The sequence below is a fragment of the Xiphias gladius genome, chromosome 13, assembly GCF_016859285.1.
Source record: "Xiphias gladius isolate SHS-SW01 ecotype Sanya breed wild chromosome 13, ASM1685928v1, whole genome shotgun sequence".
In the NCBI taxonomy this organism is placed as follows: domain Eukaryota; kingdom Metazoa; phylum Chordata; class Actinopteri; order Istiophoriformes; family Xiphiidae; genus Xiphias; species Xiphias gladius.
The window spans coordinates 7331673-7351202 of record NC_053412.1 but is presented as its reverse complement, the minus strand read 5'-3'; the positions used below and the strand labels follow the sequence as shown (position 1 = coordinate 7351202).

The 19530-nt window shown below is 41.6% G+C and overlaps 1 protein-coding gene across 3 annotated transcripts; it reads right to left on the bottom strand.

Moving 5' to 3' along the window:
* Positions 1-3190: 3190 nt before the first annotated feature.
* tubgcp3 (tubulin, gamma complex associated protein 3) lies at positions 3191-18726 on the bottom strand. 3 transcript variants are annotated; one of them, XM_040142397.1, is made up of 24 exons: positions 18532-18726; positions 17254-17361; positions 16133-16200; positions 15913-15990; positions 15329-15537; positions 14496-14674; positions 13908-14020; positions 12472-12597; positions 12280-12348; positions 11993-12125; positions 11720-11886; positions 10213-10323; positions 9882-9990; positions 8709-8898; positions 8431-8566; positions 8273-8341; positions 7995-8130; positions 7574-7662; positions 6938-7069; positions 6679-6819; positions 6388-6504; positions 6138-6232; positions 5698-5713; positions 3191-5346 (listed from the first exon to the last, which is right to left on the bottom strand). In XM_040142397.1, exons 1-24 carry the CDS (start codon positions 18605-18607, stop codon positions 5275-5277), a joined length of 2739 nt encoding a protein of 912 aa, XP_039998331.1. In that variant the 5' UTR covers positions 18608-18726; the 3' UTR covers positions 3191-5274. The 3 variants fall into 3 exon arrangements, with proteins under 3 accessions (XP_039998331.1, XP_039998329.1, XP_039998330.1); XM_040142395.1 differs by lacking the exon at positions 5698-5713; XM_040142396.1 differs by lacking the exon at positions 5698-5713 and having other exon boundaries at positions 11993-12119.
* Between the last annotated feature and the right edge of the window lie 804 nt (positions 18727-19530).

Here is a 19530-nt window from a genome sequence, read left to right as displayed (position 1 = left end):
TTAATCATCATGTCGGCCTAAAAGTTGTCACATTTAAATATACTGGATCTAAAATTAGCCTTAAACACAGGAAAGTTTTTAACTGTAGGATTTACACTCTCCCAAGTTTACTAAAATCCCTACTTTTCCAGAGCAAATCTGAAAAAAACAAAAACAAAAAAAAATGACGTCAGTTGGCAGGAAGTCCTTGCTGTCACCTCTGTGACCAAAAGCCCTGAGGCTGGAGAAAGTGCAGATGTGGCTGTTGGGGGCAGCTGGATCTGTTTCTCAGGTATTAGAGGAGGTTCACTGCGCCAGGGCACTGACATGGAGGACACACATAGGCCTGCACTAATAATTCACGTGTTGTGAAATGTTACTGAGGTTCTACATGGCTTGACGCAAGCTCATAACTTTGATCAACTTCTTTAGACAGGTTTAAGTTGATCAATTCAAAGTGGTATTTTAATTTGACCATTTTAAAAGTAATAAATTTTGAAAGGCACAGATTACTTTTAATTAAAATAATGAGAATGGTAACAGTTAATAATTAAAGAGTAAAAAAAAAAAAGAGAAAAAAGATACAAGCTTTAATTTCATTCTTTTTTTTTTTTTTCCTGCTGGAAGATTTTGCATTAACAAAATCTGAACATGTCCACAGCTGTCAAAGACTTTAAAGACCACTGACCCATGAAGAATGAACTCTTGCTCAATATAAAGGTGCAGTGCAAAGGTGCAGTGCACAGCTATTTCTTTTAAGAAAAAAAAATGACATGAGGGGCGTTGGGAATACTGGGAGAAAGGTTTTGAGCAATCAGAAACCATTTCGAAGTCATAGACCAACGCACCGACAAAACACCTCTATATGCTCAGATATTTCACACACAGACACGTGAAAAGCATGAAGGATAAAGAAAAAGGAAGAAAAAAAGTGAGGATCCAGGACTCTCCGCCTCTCGGTGCTCTGGCATGTTATCCACAAAAATGAGAGGCTGTTATATATAGGCCCGAAGAGACGGCTTTCTGGACGTATAAACAGGTATTTACACAGCCACACATGCGCACACACACACACAATACACACATATCCACAAATAGCAGAAAATCAAACGACTGAATGAGTGAATTTAAAAAAAAAAAAAAGAAAATTTGTTCTGGAGACAGAAATGAAAGCAGACAAGAAATATCTCGAGGAAAACGAGGCCGTGGCGATACTGTAAGTGTGTAACAGGACTTTCACACTTTCTTCTCCTTCCTGCCCCTGTGACTGGTCCATTCTAACGGAGGAACAGGGGCAACGTTTTTTCATCCACGAGAGCATCCCAACTACAGGCGGCTCCGCAGAACGGTTGAACAACTTAATATCAGTCCAAAAGACACCGAAACGGTCTCATTCTGTATACCAAACAGCTTTCTGGTTGCAGGCCCTACATACCAAAAAACCAAAGCAAGGATGGTGTGACAGAGAAGTCTGATGGCGGAGGGGAGAGACAACGGAAAAGAGAAGCTTTCACTCCCTCTAGCGTTTCACCTCTTGCACAGCTCAGTCTAAATTACAAAAAATGAGGTGGTGTGACTGCAAAATCCACTTTATTATATTAATTCAAGGCAAATCACATCAGTTGGCAAATTTGAGTATAGATGTAGTTATTCTCTTTGCCAAAAAATACAGAAAAAAACAGTACTGTGTCATTGTGCCTGGTGCTGAGCTCAAATGTTCCCACTTTACGGTAGTGACATTTTAATATATTATGAAAACTGTTTCGTTTTGAATCAATTGTTTGTACTTCTCAGGAAATCCCATATACATAAAAATAAAAAACAACAGGAGTAAAACCCAACTCTACTCACTTTTTTAATGATATTCAGCAACATAACAACCCTTAAATTCCAAAATATGAGGGCAGCAAAGACCCAAACGGTTTTTAAATCCTATAAGATTACTGACTGAAACTGAAACTTGGCTTGTGCCTCTTTTTATTGTTATCTCTTCTGAATGTTCAGAGCTCCCTCCTTTATCTTTATACCTAAAACGTAATCAGGCTTGTGCTATGGGTGAAGCTCTGACATCCCTGGCTCCCACATTTCCCATGATGCAATCAGTAGTACCTTTACATCAGAACCCTCCGTGCCTGGTATCATCATTTTTGTTAGATTATTTGGTGGCACATCCTGTCACCAGAGGTCAAGAGCAAAGCACTTACGAGGGTTTAACACGGTTTACTTTCATGACCCTTAAAACAGACATCATCAGGCTGACAGACAGAAACACTTAGGCCCGGTGATTACCAGAGACTGAATGTCACAAAATCATATTAGCTGAAACTTTAGCTAATGAGCTTTAATTGCATATGAATCACTTTTTAATTTGATCTTTCAAGGCCTATTGATATATTGATTTTTTCATTCATTAGCTGTTGTTTTTCTTTTTGTCCCCCCCCACACGATTAAATAACACTTAAAAGGGCACTCCACCGATTTTACAAGCCAAGGTGAAATTACTCAGCAAGCCGAGATTTGTCTGACAGAATAACCCTGACGATGTCGTAGTGACGTCATGAGGGTCATCTCAGCTCACAGCTTGGAGACTACGAATTTTTAACAGAGAGCCAGTGTTACAAACTGGAGGTGTGGTGTGTTTCGTCGAAATTATCTCTATCTTTTCTTATTGTTATCCTTTCCTTGTTGCCAGAAGGTGGCAGTAAGTCAAAGCAAATTCACATCAGCCCGGAGGCAGAGCTGCATAGCACCAGCAATACTACGTAAAGTAAAAAGCCAAACACATACAGGAACACACATCAATAAAAACAAAACAAAACATTTTATTAAAGAAGAAGCAGGATGGTTTGTTTCCCTATATTCTATACATTATGTGCTATACAAAGCAGAGGACAGGCAGACAGTGCAGGAGTGCTGACCCTGGTTCAGTTTGGTGTTCAAAGTGGTGTTTCACTTCACTCAGATTGATTTCTTTACATATGTATACGGTAGAAATTCATTGTCGGAAAGCAGTTAACTGGTCTAGTGACCATATGCAGCACCAATTTGTTCCACTGACAATAAAAATAAAAATAGAAATAATAATAAAAAAAGAGTCAAAAATAGGGCAGAATGGATACTGCAAGGAGGGAAGAGAGGGTCTGAAATTAGATTTTCATGCAGGTATGTTAGTTAATAAATTAACCGTATCCTTTAAAATGCATGTGCAATGTTTGTTCATTTTTTTTTTTTTGGTTTTGGAAACATCTGTTCCCTGACCCAGGATCAGAGCTCCTACAAGGTGAGATCAGTGCTCACTGCTGTTCATATGGAAATGATTGTGTAACTCGGTGATTAAAAATGCTACATGGCTTTTTCAATCTCGGTTTCGCCTTTTTCTACAGCAAAAAGCATTTGGATGTGAACTACAAAGAAAATCCAGCAAATAGTCATGTCCTACCACAGCAATTAAGACTCTAATGATTATCCATTTTTGAGCCAAAGCAAAGGTAAAATTTTCACTTCACTGTTCAGTCTCGGGTCACAACAAGGACTGATTGTAAGTGTATAAGTATGTAATTTGTGGCTTAATTTCTCTGACTGATAAAAGCTTGGACAGATATTTTTTGAGTTTGGGTCCTGTTGACATTTTTCAGCCTGTGGTCGCAGTAAACACCGATTTTCTGGGGGGGCGGCTGATCAACAGCAACGACGCTCCTATACTGAACAGTTCCACCGGGATACAGTCAGTGTCTCCATCTCATATGCACGTGGAGCAAACCTCACTTATTTAACACTAACACCAATCTTGTTCTCTTATTTATAATGTGGGAATAGATTTGTTTCAGAAAATAAACTGCTCAAGTTAACATCTATAATCATTAAACTCTTTTGACTTAGAAATATTTACAGTATTTAAAGAAACTGAAATATGTGAACGTTTATAGTTCTTACTGTTTATGCAGTGACAAGAAGTGAGGTTGTTGTGGTTGTTGTGAGGATTGTTTTCTTTGACATGATCCATCTCTCATACAGACATAAAAGCACATACTGTAAACTAAGCAGGGAAACAGAGGGAAAACCAGACTTCAATACACAGTAAACACTTAATAACATTCTTCATATCAGTCGGTTCTCAGTCAAGGTAACATCTTGCTGGTCGGGATACTTTGTTTCCTATGTCTTACAAATCTAATGACAAACAGAAAACGATCTGGTTAAAATCAACAAACTTGGGATATTAATACATGGTGTAAACAAAGTCGGCAACAGAGGGTTTTTTTTTAATTTTATTTGCATGAGCCAGTTTTGTCTTCGCGCCACTCGACGCAGAATTATCTGTGGGCGTGTGTCTGTCGTGTATGTAATTCCAAATCCCGTGTATGATTGTGATTGGACAGCTCACCTGACCCACTAAAAAACCCTGGATTTTAAGGAGGAGAGCGGAGAACTAGGGTTAGACTGATATAGTGGTGTGCCAATACTGACCATAAATATTAAATATTCAGTATGCTGACGGTTGCAGCCTGTTCATACAGTTTTAGTGCTGTAAATGCAACTGCTTTCCCCACCTTAAGGGGAAGAAAACTCCAGCGGGAACACTGTCTCTTGTGAAAACGATTTTAGTAAAAATGATCCCAATTTATAATTTTAATAACTGCTACAAATACAAAAATTGAAAAAAAATATCAATATTGGACCCATATCCGTCAGACCCCAGTGAGAAGATGCAAAGCCACAAGTGTTGACGTGTACAGACAAGTGCATATATACACACATACATACATTTTTGCATAAACTCTATGTACATACATTATGTGTGTTGGGACTAGATTTGGCAACCACACTGAGAAAAAAGGTTTTGTTTTTTCCCATCAATAAGGCGAGCCATGTAAGGCAGCCCAGTGTGACTCGGGGAGCTCAGTCTGACGGCAGCTTTGTCTTACCTCCACACACACACACACAGCTGGATAGTTTCCCCCATTTTACTTTACATGTCGCTGAATTCTTGCCGAACGCCGAGCAGTCCGTTTCGGGTGTTTGCTCAAGCTCTTGAAAGTTTGATTTACTGGACTTAATTCGTTCGTGAGCCCGCTCGGGGTGACTTGGCGGGAGCTGTCTGCCGTGATGTCATCACTTGGTCGACCGCCGCCGCTGCGACGCCAGAGCGTTCTGAACACTGCCGGGGTCGCTCCTCCAAGGCATGACATCATCTCGACATGAAGCGCTTCAAAGTCTGCTGGTTCGGCCCATCTCTGTGATGTCATACCCCGTGCTCCAATGGCCGGAAGTCTTGCTTGTCAGTGCCCATTGTCTTCATGTCAGATATTTGACGGTCGTCGCCCTCGGGTGGCGCCTAGTGAAGCTCGCAGCCTCGGCTCTCTGGCCCTGGAGAGGGCATAATAATTGTGTTAGCCAAGCTTCTTCTGAATGCAGTTTTTTCTCTCAAAAACTGTTTTACTAGAGAAATTCCCGCGGACATTTACAATGTATTAACAATAAGAAACATTACCGTTGGTTAGCAGTTAATGAAGCTATGTTCTGCTTGAATGAATCTCTGGCTCTTAAAAGTACAAGGAACGGTGAAAGATACTGCTTCAAGATTAAACAACTGAATCCCTATTTAAACAGGTCCCGAAGTCAGAGTGTAGTTTATACTACACAACACTGTTTGTAACGATCTGTGTTCAAAATGTCCGACAGACATTTGTTCCCCCTCTACAGTCCCTCCAGCCTCACCTGACGTCTGGTTCCTCTGGAAGTTTGTTCATAAACAGAAGCAGTTTGAACATGCGTTGCTGGAGTTCCAAACAAATTTCACTTGCACTTTTCTTGCAACACAATCTCGGATTCACTGGTTTCCACTGGAGTTGTTTCTGACTTTGCGTTCTCTCCAGTTCGCGTTGAGAAAATTCAAAGGTTCACTTATGAGTCTGCACAAAATCTGGAAAACTAACAAAACCAATTGTTTGGTTTTTTCCAGAATACTTAGAAGTCATCAAATAATTACACACTGGTTCAAAATGACCTCCTCCTAGTGTACCGTATGCCGCGTCACATTTTTGCTACTTGAGAGCAACAAACAGAATTTTAGATCATGATGTTTTAGATGTGGGCCTATGGAAAGGGCTTTTTAGGATGTTCTGGTTCCTGTGCTGGCTGTGTGTTAAAAGGCAAACCTGTAGTGTTCATTGAAGTCCAGTCTGAAGCTGAGGAAACGCAGACTCTCATCCGTACTTGTCATCAGCAACACCAGGAACTGCTGGACGATGCTCTGTACGACGGGCAGGGAGCAGGGAGAGGACAAAAACGGAAGGAAGGTAAGACATTTGAAAAGGAGAAAGATACTATATAACAGCTGATTGCGCGTACAGATGCACCCAACGCAAATGACTGACAGCTGCTCCCAGAGGAGGCTCAAGCTGGTACCTGGTAGAAGTGGGTGAGAATGCGGAGCTGGGAGCGCATCTTTGGTATGGTTTCCTGGAACTCCTGAATCCTCCTCTTCTCCTCTGCTTCCTGTTCGGCCGTCACTCCCCACTGACCCTGAATCAGCAAGAGAAGACACGGATTGAGACAGGTCAGTCGATCACAGGGAGAAATATCACAAATTTATGTACTATTATGTTCCCAGCATCCCACTCTTTTTCTCTCTTTAAGGAAGCTCATCAGTGGCCCAGAAACCTCAATTCCTCCTCTGCACTCTCCTCGGCTTCTTACCTCCTCTTCTCTCCGCTGCCTCTTCTCTTCATACTGCAGTCTAAGGGTGAGTTCCTCCAGTGCAGAGCGGTAGAGGGAATCCTGGGCGCTCTGAAACTCGATGATCTGGTCAAATATGGCCCTCAGCTGGTTCAAAAGAGACTGGAAGGGCGGACAGGAACAGAATTCAAGGAAGTGTGTGCGGAAAAAAAGGGGACAGAAAAATTACCAACATGATCGCATTTATTCCATAGAATGACTGTGTATGTTCTTGTGTTACCCTGCTGTTATTGTCCAGCAGGCATCTCGAGATGATGGTGTCCAGGAAGACTTCGTGGGCCGCGATGATGTGGTCGAGGTCCTGAGCCTGCTGCACTTTGTTCCACAGCTCGTCCCAGGAGCACTCCAGCACCTGCGCACACACAAAGACACACGCAACTTTACCAAAAAGTAAATGGGAGTGACACTGCCCTTTCACTAAAAATCAGATATCATACAGTCAGAATTGTCCACCTTTGATACAATGGTGGCACCTTCCCCTCTGCAGTCAATGTTTTTCTTGTCAATTTTATGATTGTTTTATCAGATATCTGAGCAGAAAAATCTTTACTTTTACTCACTGACTTCCCTCAACAGGAAAACGTGCAGTTAAATCAGCTTGCCTAAAGCACTGCTGATACTTCTAAAAACAACCTCATTCGTCTGACTTCCAGTATAGTTTTAACTTCTCGTTCTGGACTTGAACCAGCAACCTTCTAAAACTGAGTTAACCTCACTAACTTTGAGGCTACTGTTGGTGCTGTAAATCTGTACCATGCAGGGTTGCATTTAACAGACACAGCGGATCGCCTCCCGCTGCAACTGCGTTCTAATGTTTTACAGCCCGTGATGGCAACGGCAGTGCTAATGGTCTGACCTCGAAGGTGATGTAGTACTGCATTTGGTGGATGAAGTGGACCATCTCCGAGGCCAGGATGTGACACTGGTGCAGCACGCCGGACAACTCTGGAGGGTAAAAAAAGCACAACGTCAGCTAACATTTCTACAAGCTGCAGATTAGTGACTCATACCAAAAAAAAACAAAAAAAAAAACCCCTCTTTGAATACCGGTCTGAATGAATGAATGATACTAATCAGACAAAACAATCAAAAAGAGAATATATTGCAAAGAAAAGGAGAAATGAGAAAAAAACAACATCTGAACATCCATAAAATCTATTCACCTCAGTGTTAAAAGCCCTGATTTAGACTGAATTATCTACCGTGTGTGTGTGTGTGTGTGTGTGTGTGTGTGTGTGTGTGTGTGTGTGTGTGTGTGTGTGTGTGTGTGTATATACCAGGCATGGTCTTGAGCAGCTTGGCATTACACATCTGTCCCTTCCAGATGTCAGTCAGTGTGTACTCCATCCTCTTAGCCCTCCACAGGAAATTAAACACACGCAGGTAGTGGCCCATACATTCCCTTGTAAACACCTGGGGCGCACACGCACACGCACACACAAATATATTAACATAGCAACAATACATGAACACTCGTACAATTGCAGTTCTTCAGAGATAAAAACATACCCAGTATATTGGGAACCGTAAGAGAAAGAGTTTCTGTGTGTGTTACCGTAGCAATGGGTCCATCAACATGATAGTCCAGACTGAAAACATCCCAGCCTGTATCACCAGGAGACACCTGGAGCCAACAAACGACACAGTAAGGAGCTGCTGAAATCAGACTCGCAGCACAACGCCCTCCCACACACACACTCTCACACACTTTACCTCCAGCAGGCGCACATCGAGCCTCTTGAGGATCTCCGCATTGTCAAACTGGGCGTTGGTGGCTCTGACTGCCGTTTCTAAGATACCAGTCAGGTTGTGTTGGTACAGAGTGGTGGCAGGACGTACCAACTCTGGTCTGGGACAAAATAATTAGGATATGGGTAAATGATACTTGCAGGCTGATGTTCCGTCTAATATTCTGATGCTATATCTAGGCTTTACATGCACAAAGTAGCAGTAGTCTTGTTATGAAACAGAAGACATATATTGTTGCTGACTTGAGCAGGTCCATGAGGTGTCTGATGAAGTCTCCCTGGCCCAGCAGCAGGTATCTCCTCATGGCCTGCAGGTGCTCCAGCAGCAGGTAGTTGTGGTTGAGAACGTCCAGCAGGTATTTGCTGGTGTAAAAGTAGGCAGCATCTATCTTCTCCTGAAACGCCCCCTCCAGGTCTGACAGAAGCTCTGCAGCTACGAGAACGTGGAGACAGACACGGTTTATTTTGTTAGTTTACCGTTACTGTTCATCCGATATAAATCTAATACTGATAAAATGGTACTGATGACAAACTTCTGTCCGCGTTCTATCACTACTGTATGTTCAACATCACTTATTTTGGCTGTTTTTACAAGAATAAAAACAAGGATTTGATGCTCTGTTTTTTGTCTATTATTACATTAAGTGCCTTGCAATGATATATTTTTCTTTTTCCCCCCCATTTTCATTAGTTCAAAAACTCGTCAACAAAATTCATGTATTTCCTATTAAGGCATGGGTGAATAAAAAAAAAAAAAAAATGGATAAGAACAGAAAGGCAAGCCAAGAAAGTGCCAAGAGTTTGACTGAGTTCAGGGTCAACTACACGAATAGCCTCTCCTGGTCCAACCAGACCTCTGCCGCTGGACCGTAAAGGAGAAGTCAGCACGATGCCCTTCAACAGATACGGTAAAAGCTACAGATCACACTGGTCCGATGAAGTCCTACAGACTCAATCAATAGAGTATGGCTAAGTATACCTCTTTCCACTTCATATTCAAAAGGAGAGGAGGACAAGGCCAGTGAACGGGAAGAGCATCGATCACTGCCAGTCCACCAGCCTACGTCAATATCAACAATATCAATATGATGAGGACGAAATAAAAAAAGAGGCTTCTTATTGGTCAATGATATCATTAGTAAAGAAAACTAAATAATAAAGAGTGGCAATAAAGCCAGCCATTCCCTCCCTGCTTTTATATGAGCATACTGCAGTGTGTTATTGGTTCTCCTTAAAGTCATTTGTACTTTTGCTGATATCTTCTAAAAACACTGTCCCATTACGACGTGTTGCATAAACTCTTTTAATCCTAATTATGCCCAGAAACCAAGTAGAGATATTAGTGTTGTGAAACTGTTTCCCTATCAACAAGAGAGCGTGACAGAGAGACTGTAAGACAGCAACTGAGACTCTTACCATCTTTAGGGGTGTCTGCAGACTTGGATGCTGGCGTGATTTTGCCTGGCGGCGTTCTGTCATGACAAACCTGATGCAGGAAGTTTATGGATTTACCGATCAGCAGAACCTAGTAGGGAGAGATGATAAAGAGCTGATAGGACTTAAGGTAAAAACAGCAGGCAGGAGGTAATAGGTAGTTATACTGGTGAAACTCTGTAGTCATCACACAAAAGGTTGTGTCTGTCAACAGGCCGCTACTTCTTACCTAGATGTGTAAAGCCAATTACTCTGCTCTATGGTAATGAATAGGGAGATCACTGATAGTGTGTGAGTGTGTGGGTGTGTATACCTTGCGGGCCTGGTCCATGATGATGAATGACGGGATCATAGACTTCCTGAGGGAGTACTTGTCGTGCCACAGGCGATCGGTCTTCACGTTGGGATCTGATGCTACAAAGAACTACACACACACACACACACACACACAAAGACACACAGTTCAACAAACAGTGGGGTTTTTACTTTCCCAACTGGGCTCGATATAATACACTTGAATTAATTACAGATTTATTTAGTGTAGATTTGATTAACATTACACTGTCTATAGGAAGCCCTTAACTTGAATGGATTCGAATTTAACTTTTGACAGGAATAAAGTTAAGGGTCAAACAACGAATAAATGGCTTTGTGGACAGAGTGTGCAGTCCATGACAGAGGTTTTCATCCTTTGTCACTTTCACTTAGATTGTCCATTTACTTCAGAGGCTAGTGCACAGGCTTCAATTGGCTTTCTAATGGGCGTGCTGAAGGCTGCGTACTCTATGTATGCTGATACAGTACATTTACAACTGACTCCGACTGTCAGCTTCTCTATGAATCCATCTCTATAAAGCACTTTCCCACAGCCTGTTAGCTGGAATAAGAATCTAAGGAGAAAAAAATAAATAAAAAAATCAAGATATCAGCGATATATGCACATGTATGCAAAACCTCACATATAATTCGATCAACTATATTCTGGTCTTATATCTTACACCTGATACAAACTTCAGCACCTAATTATTAAGTTGTTAAATTGCAATTTGCTTGAAATCATTCATTTACACAACATACTAACACTAATTTTGTATATGATCATACATTATATCATCATGATTCCACTGAAATTCTACGAAGTATAATAGTGTTTTTTTTGCCTGTTACAACCTTAAGAAGTAGTAATTTGGATAGCAGTATTAGGAGTAGTAGAAGTCTTAGAAGTGTTGTTTGTGGCATCTGTTTTTATACGCTGTGTATGTGTGAACCACCTGGTCATTTCCCTCCCGAAAGGTGCAATGACTTTGTCTCTGTTATCTTAAACAAAGCACTTGAGACAAGAGCCCAGTGATAACTAATGGTTAATAGTGGACACATAAATGCTGTGAGTGAGAGAGAAAGAGAAAAAGCAGGGAAACGTAAAGGAGAAACATCCATCACCAGGTTCTCCATTACACCTCTCTCATCAGTTCTCATTTAAGAAGCTGTCCTGCCTCACCTCTCTCTCTTTATTTCTCTCCTTCTCTCCTCCCTCCTCCTCTCACTAATGTTCTTTCTCATTGGGGTCAAACATCAGACGAGTCAAACAGAACAATTCCCAGAAATGAGCAGTAAATTCCTGACGGTTATTCTATAAAAGGATCCCTAGGAGGTCAGCAGCTCCAGACGCACACTACACTACATTTAGGATGATTCTAACCACAGTTTTCAGTATAGTCAACGCTATACAGGTGACAGTGGTGAGTGAGAAAAGTTGTATATTTCGTCTGGAGATTTTCCAAAACACACATACAGTGAAAACATCAGGAAGAGGTGTGTACCTCGTGGTAGGTATCTTCTAGCTCTCCGTCATAGATCCACCTGTAGAGGAAGTTGAGGATGGGGTGTGACACCAGGCTGAGGATGTGCTGAACCAACGCTCTCATCTGTGGGTCTCCTGTTTTCCCATATGCATGGACAGCTGAAGCCAGCTCGCCTCCTTTTCGACCTGAACACAACCACACAAACAGATTAAGACAACACACTGAGGCAAAGTCCTGTCATCATATGTAAACCAGCATCACCACAAGACAAATACGGCACACCCATCCCACCTTGGCAGAAGTCAACAAGGGCGGCTAGTGTTTTGAGCCGGACTTTGGGGTCATACATCCAAACCAGCAGCCTCCTGAGAGTCAGACTGCTCTCTGTGCACACGTTCACACCTTGGTCGTCCTCTACCTGCAACTACAGCACACACATACAGGTCAACGAGACCCAATGATCAAAAAGAAGGAGAAAATGACATTAGACTGGACAGTCGACATTGTGTACTGATATGATATATTTTCTTAGACCTTGTTCGATACTGATCATTATCAGAATCAGTTCAACTGTGTACCTGAGAGTGGAGGACAGAAAGTAGCCTGTAGTACTCCTTCAGCTCCTGGTGGAGCGAGGCACAGAAGCTCTGAGGACACACAGGGGGCAAACACAGATGGAAAGATATGCATTAGCGGAGGATTATCTTAAAAAAAAAAAACAGAGCACATCCACAGAGGATAATTAATACATATGGCAAGTGCAGACACACCTGTCCGACCAGCCCAAAGGCCCGGTCGAGGCTTCTGGCGTCGGTGTACTTCCTGACTTTGTTGTGGAGCCAGCCGAGCTCGGCCAGTCTGCTGCTGGTGTCCCTCAGGGACTTGCAGAGCACCACCTGGTGAGACACAGCACACATTATAACACGTACACAACACAGGGCTCTACATTCTCCATTTGTTTATTCCACTTGTGATAAATAGCACTTGTACGATTTATAATGACACAAATACCCTGGATTTTAGAGGCAAGATGCACTGGGCACTCAAGAGAATACACTGATTACGATTTTAATAAGGACCAATGAACAACTTTCTGCGTGGACATACTACAGTAAAGATGATCTATTGTACAGCTTGTGGCGTTGTTTTACCTAGTTGTTGTTGATCTGCAGTGAAAATGTCATCAAGTGATTTGGTAACACAATAATTCACATAGACAAAACCAACCAGGCAGAGTTATTACATCCAAACAAATGTTAATGGTATCTCAATTAAAAACTTAACTACACTTTCAGTACACCTTAAGTGTCCTCTGTCACAAATTTAGTTTGGAAAGCTCTGACGGAGTTGCGTCATGGAGATTACCATAATTTGCATAAATCAGCCACTATAAATGCCATGGGCTCCTCGTAGCAAGAGATTTGTTTTCCAGCTGGGGGGAGAGTTCCCATTTAATGATGCACTAATTTTTCATCTGTTTAACAAAACCTCGTAACCAGGGAGCTTTACAGAGAGCTCTCCAAATCCAACGTACCTCCACCCTTGACTCATTTACCTCTCAGATTTGACCACAAGTCTATGTTTAGCACCACTGAGAAAGTATGGGAAAGGTTGCATCTAAGGTCTTCCTATCAATGATAAGAGAGAGGGGACTAAAAGAAAGAGAAAGAGAAAAAAAGAGGTTGATGTGGCTGGAAGCCAAAGAGATTCATACTGATCTGTTGAATCTTTCAGCATCAACAGTCTCCACATCATATCATCTACTCTACTGATGTGCTGACCATTACTTCAACTCTGCCTAATACGAAAAACTGGCCAAGACAGAAACAACTTCTCTCCATAGTAAGATTAGTGAACAACTGGTATTGATGTCGCAGTCACAGTTTGACAGTACAACAAATTGGCAAGATGTGAGCAAGACATCGTTAGTTTGTAGCATCAGCCACGTGGGAGAGAAGGTGAAGCTTCAGGACTTCAGTCTAATGCTTCCTGCACCAGCAAACAGTTAAGGTTTTTTTCTCCACACGTTTTCCTCCTTGAACCTCCCTCTTTTCACCTGCTGGTCTGTACCGTAGCAGATGTTCTGGGACAATGATGATGATGATGACTTGAACTGTACTGTTGGGTTACTCTGGGTAATGCGTGTGACCCACTGAACTGATCAGTCTATCGAAAGCTTTACAGGACTCGATGCCGGTTCAGGTACCTTGCTGTCTATTTTGTAGCAGTTCTCCTGGGCGCTCATCTTAATAAACTTGCCATCGATTCCCTGGAAGACGTAGAGGATGTCCCGCACCAGCATCGCCTCGCTCACCTCCCCTACACCAGCAGAGAAAGAATTTAATATACATTAAAAATACAGTTTGTGCTTTCAGTTTGAAATAAAAAACAAAACCAAAAACAAAAAATAACATTCTGAAACTATGAAAGAGGATAAAACAATAGATACTGTTTAGGGACATGAGCTCTAAATTTGTTTTTATGAAAGCAGATGTGATGAAAAAAGCAGAACAGGTAAGACAATGTTGAACATAAAAATATCTGTAGAGTTTGTACCCATGTACTACCATTGATACAGTATTTCATTTATTAGCCATAGTCTCTTTATTGCTCTATTATTACAACAACTACTTCTGCTTTAGAAATGACTAACCAGCTTTAAGGATAGTGTCTTTTTCAACCTGATGGACCCTTTTTGGCATGAAGTGGCCTGACAAATAAAACATATTAATGATGTTCTGCTCAGCCTGTAACAAATAAATAACGTCATTCTGGGTTTATACACGTGACTCACCGCCTGCGTCACCCTCTCGGCGAGGACGGACCACTCTGGTGGACGGAGCTGGAGGTCCGAGAGGTGGCCGGGTGGTGGGCGGGGCCAGAGCGGAGGAAGGGGAGGAGCTCACGGGAAGAGCCCAGGCAAGTCGAGAACCCAGAGGCTGAACGCCTCCAGCTGCAGACTGGGGGGGTTGACTAAAACACAGACAAACGCACACACACACACACGCACACACAAACACACACACACACACACACACACACACACACACAGTTTTTAAAGTTTTGACCAATATTTGGCACTGATATTGTCCATTTGCTAAAATCTAGATATGATCTAGGTGGAGTTGATATGAAAGATATAATGCAGTTTTTTTGCTTGTATATTTACTGAACAGCTAACTAATCTTAAAATCTTGCATAATCCTTTGCATCAAGCACAGCTGCTGTGTAAATTCAAATTCAATGCCATGAGACCTTTTTTTTATATTTGAAGTGAGGATTTTCCCTTTCACGATAAAAAGGTGGGCCCAGAAAGCTCAATGGTCATTTGTAAGTGAAGGACTCCTGCATTATTAATGAGGATAAATGGAACTGAATGGCCTTCTGATGCCTCATAACACAGATCTAAAAGAGGTCAGACTTAGAGGCTACTTCATTTTCTGGTGATAATTGATTCTTCCTTTATCTCGTGCTGAGTGTTTTTACAGGACAAGCATCAGATAAATAACCTTGGTCTCCTCAGAGGCTTTCAGGTGAAACTTCTTAAACACAGCTGATGAGTGCGATTCAGGTATGAAGATGTGAGTGGCTTCTCTTCAATGTGGAAGTATATATGAAAATGCTCACCCAGCCAGCAGTGACTGTGGCGTTGGCGTGGGTCCGTTCAGCGTGTAGACTCCCAGACTGGAGATGCCACTGGTCCCCACGCTGGCCGACAGTCCGCCGCTTCTCTCCCCGTAACCCAGGGCCAGGCTCTGGGGTCGGGTGCAGTAGAATGGGGTGGAGTGGGCGTCCCTGGGGAGGGCCTGGGCAAACAGTGCCCCATAGTTCCCAACCTGGGAAGGACAGGGAGACAGCAAGGAGGTGAGGGTCTAAAAGTCAGTTTCACCCTCATACTTTTATTAGGAAGCATATATTGTTATTATGTGTTTAACATAAAATAAGAAAAGACAAAAACAGTGAAAAAATTACCAGAGGAGAACTACAAGCAAATCAATAACCATAAAAACAATGAAAGAAATTAAAACTCTCTCTAAAAATATATTTACTTTAATATAACCTATAAATATATTAAACAATGCATTTAGCATTTCGACCTTATGCCATGTGAATGGGACTAATGAAAGCAAGAATGAAAGAGGACTGGTCCAAGCCATGGGAGTGGAAAAACAAGAAACACGAGTATGCGTGTGTGTGCGTGCGTCCCTCACCCTGCTGGACGGTTTACGAGGGTCTTCTGAGAGGCTGAGCAGCAGGTAGAGAACAGACCAGCGATGCTTCAGAACGCCCTGTCAAACAGTAACCACAGCACAGAAACACGACATCCAATCAGCTAAACATCATCATAACCTGTTGGGCGCACTACATAAAAATATCCTTGATTAACAAGTTATGTGATGTATAAATAATGTATAAATAAAATGAACTAACCTGCGTCTGAAGTTTTCTGTGCAGCTCTGAAAACAGAGCAGCATCTGCTTCTCTCCTCTGCTTCAGCACTGCAACAGCATTGAAACAAACTCCGTGAACTGAGATGCTTGAATGTAAAAATTACAGTACAAAGAGCAGTTTCTAAAATTCGCCTACGGTAATAAGTGGAGGACATTCCTTGCAGGTTTTTAACAATTTTTTCTTTTTTTTTTTTGCGTCACTGACTGATTTACGACCAATTTTTAAAAATAAATTAAATAAACCTTTCAAAAAACAACCTATTTGGGAAATTCACACGGTTAATGACAGATAGCCATGTGTTTTTTTAAACTGCAGAGTAAAACAAAAGAAAGCAGGAATTTAATTGCTGAGGAACTTGAGGTCCATCTGTGCTTAGAAAAGCTGACAGGTTGCAGACTGCACAGCTCACTCTGTTCTGCAGCACAAAGAAACCTGTCAATACACTGTGAACAGAAAAAGACCTTAAGTGACTGTATTTAGGACACCTTCATTAAAATTACACATTTTAAGAGCTTTTCAGACCTGGACTATATCAGAGATCCCTGTCTACATGTTGCTGCATGAAAGAATACAGAAAACTAACTTTTGACAGAGCAAAAAATAAACTTCTAGTCCAGTTCTTCAGCTGGCTTCTGTATCATAATCTAACTGCCAGTTTTGGTATGACATATCACAGTTAGTAGAGCTGTTTTTGTTGATATTGCTGGAATAAATTCTTTCATGAGTGAACCCAAGTTAAACTCGACTAAATACCTGATTTAATCACATCAGGAATCAATCCAGCCAACAGGTGCCTGTTTCATAGTAACAACCTGGATTATCATTTTCACGACAACTCTGCGGTCTTAAAAAAAATACCTCAAATTCCAATAAATCCACCTTAAAACCTGGGATAAATAAAACCTTCTGTACAGTAAGTGCCGCGTTATTTTTGTTTTAGCTTGGATCAATGTTTTCCCACTAATAATGGTGCCACGTTGGCTACTATGAAAGTCGAATGGGATTTGCTATTACGGTGCAAGTGCTGGTGCAGCAGTTCAGTAACCTGCAGTATGAGTGTTCTGTCATTGGGGCATAGTATTAGACCAGATGCCACTTACGTTCTTTCTTGATCTTCTCTGACACCAGGAACTCATCTCGTTCAATCGTGGGGGCGTAGTTACTGCCAATGACTCGCACTGCATACTGGAACTGGTGGGCAACTTCAGCTGAAGGAAATAAATAACCAGTAATGACTTAAAGGTCATGGCAGCACTTTGAAGAAATGTAGACATGACCATCTGTTGTGATCAGGATTTTTTTTTGCTGCTGTTACTCCACATTTAACCCAACCATTTTCAAAAAGTTGGAAATGCACAGTATAACACTTTAAACTTAGATACTAGGGTTATGGTGTGAATGGGCTAAAGGTTTTAAAAGGGTTGCGAATAATGGGACAAATGTAGTGTGGCTAACACTTTGGCTTTGGATTAATAAAAAATTACTTCTAGTGTTACTGTCAACACTGCCAAACCGCAAAGCATTGGTGTCTTTGATGACGGTTTAAAATCTGCAATAGCGCGAAAGTGGCTGAAAAACAGAAGATCATGCTGATATTTTTTCCGCCTCTGCCGCTATCTCTGATCAGACATCTTAACCTTCCTGTGAGATGCCCGCATCCAGCAGGGGCCTGCAGCTAGCCGGACACAAGTGCATCCAACAACCACGCAAACAGTGTGTTGGTCGGCGTGGGCGCTAACTGGCTAGCAAGCTTACGGATAGCTGGAGTGAACAGCTAATCACCTGATCAAATCAAAGCTAACGGTGTATGACAGCAACAGATCGAAGTACCATGAAGCTGTTAAGCGGGATGTGCTTATAGCCAAGCCCATTGGCTGACAGCTACGCGGACCTAGCCCCGCGTACGTGCCGTTGTCCTACACAGCTAAACTGATACCAAACATCATCTCTATTTTTCTAATCAGTCCGACGTGTGCCACTTCACCTCCAAGGTTATTAGAAAATAATGATATGCTCTCTTCAGTTCGGCATATGTCCAACAGACCCAGCAGCACTCATTTCAGTAAAACTTGAACGGTTTTCTACAACACTCCCTCACAACAACACACCGGGTTGAGCCAGCGCAAGCAGTGTAAAAAGTTTAATTATTGATAAAATTAGAGCTGTCTCGTGTGGGAATTATATGCCGAATTTGTCAGTAGACGATGAAGATTCAGCCAATGTCTTTACCTTGCAGGTAAAATATGTGTGATTACCAAAGTGAGGAGAGACGACAAAGTGCCAAATTTCTGAATGAGGTTAGCTTTGACATTTCCTGACTACTACAGCAGTGCACGTATCTGGACTGGCGCGGAGCATGCTAACGTTAACTGATGTACCTTCGCTTTTCCCCGTGATTCTGCAGCAGAGGCTCTGGAGAAGCACATTGGGTGATTTCTGATCCAGGGTCGCCATACTATCTGTGGCTATCGTTTCGTGTGTTGCCCAGTATATGATTAAATACCACTGAATTATATGAACTAGCTCCAGTCTCCCACTACGAGCAACGCCATTTTGACAAGTTAGTCCAAGCTAGCACGAAGAAGGAAGAATATGACCGCAGCCAGTGCCATATTTCCTTCAAAGTAAAAGTATTGAGTTTCTCACTCGGTTAAACCTCGCATGAGTATCAGGAGGGATGAAAGAATGGGGATGAAACAGGTTTAAAATGGAAGCACTGCTACGTAAGACTAACTAAAGTAGAAGTTAGTTAATGGTATAATGCATAGAATTTAAGTAAACAGTTGAAGCGACAATATACCAGAAAAAATCTACAAAATAAAGAGGGTGGAAGAGAAACCCCCTTACCATTGAATTAATTCCTCCATTTCTTGCCAATTTTTCCACTATTTTTGCTGATAAATTACTACTGAAGGAATGTTTACTTTAAACTATGGTAACTATACAACATAGGAGCTGTATAACCACTAACACTGAATATTGTCTCTAATTCATACTGATAATAGCCTATGGCATTTGGAACTGAATGGACAATAGGCCAGGAAATAAAACATAATTTTAAAATATTGCCCATTTATAACACAGTTCAAGAAGGGTTGTACGGGAATTTCACTTTAATGCCTCTCAGAGTCTGATTTATTCTTTTAATAGTAATATCTATATTATAGATTTGTGCCAGAAATATTTTTTTTTTAAAAGGGTTGTAAAAGGATAGGTCTACATCCCTGAGTATATTTACCTTGGTTGTGCTCACACGGACTTAGAGCAAATCATTTGACTTAAGTATGTCATTTTAATGGGGGTGAGCAGAAACATATAGGCTGGTTTTAAGAGCTGTTACAAGTTTATCACAAATTTGGTCTACTCAGGCTTTGACA

Excerpts from the sequence above, each read along its gene's own strand:
- tubgcp3 (XM_040142397.1), bottom strand. The coding sequence starts at position 18,607 with ATGGCGACCCTGGATCAGAAATCACCCAATGTGCTTCTCCAGAGCCTC. Across the intron at positions 16,201-17,253 it reads AGAGAAGATCAAGAAAGAAC|TGCTGAAGCAGAGGAGAGAA; the intron begins GTAAGTGGCATC and ends ATGCTGTTGCAG. Across the intron at positions 8,899-9,881 it reads TGCAGACACCCCTAAAGATG|CTGCAGAGCTTCTGTCAGAC; the intron begins GTAAGAGTCTCA and ends ACGTTCTCGTAG.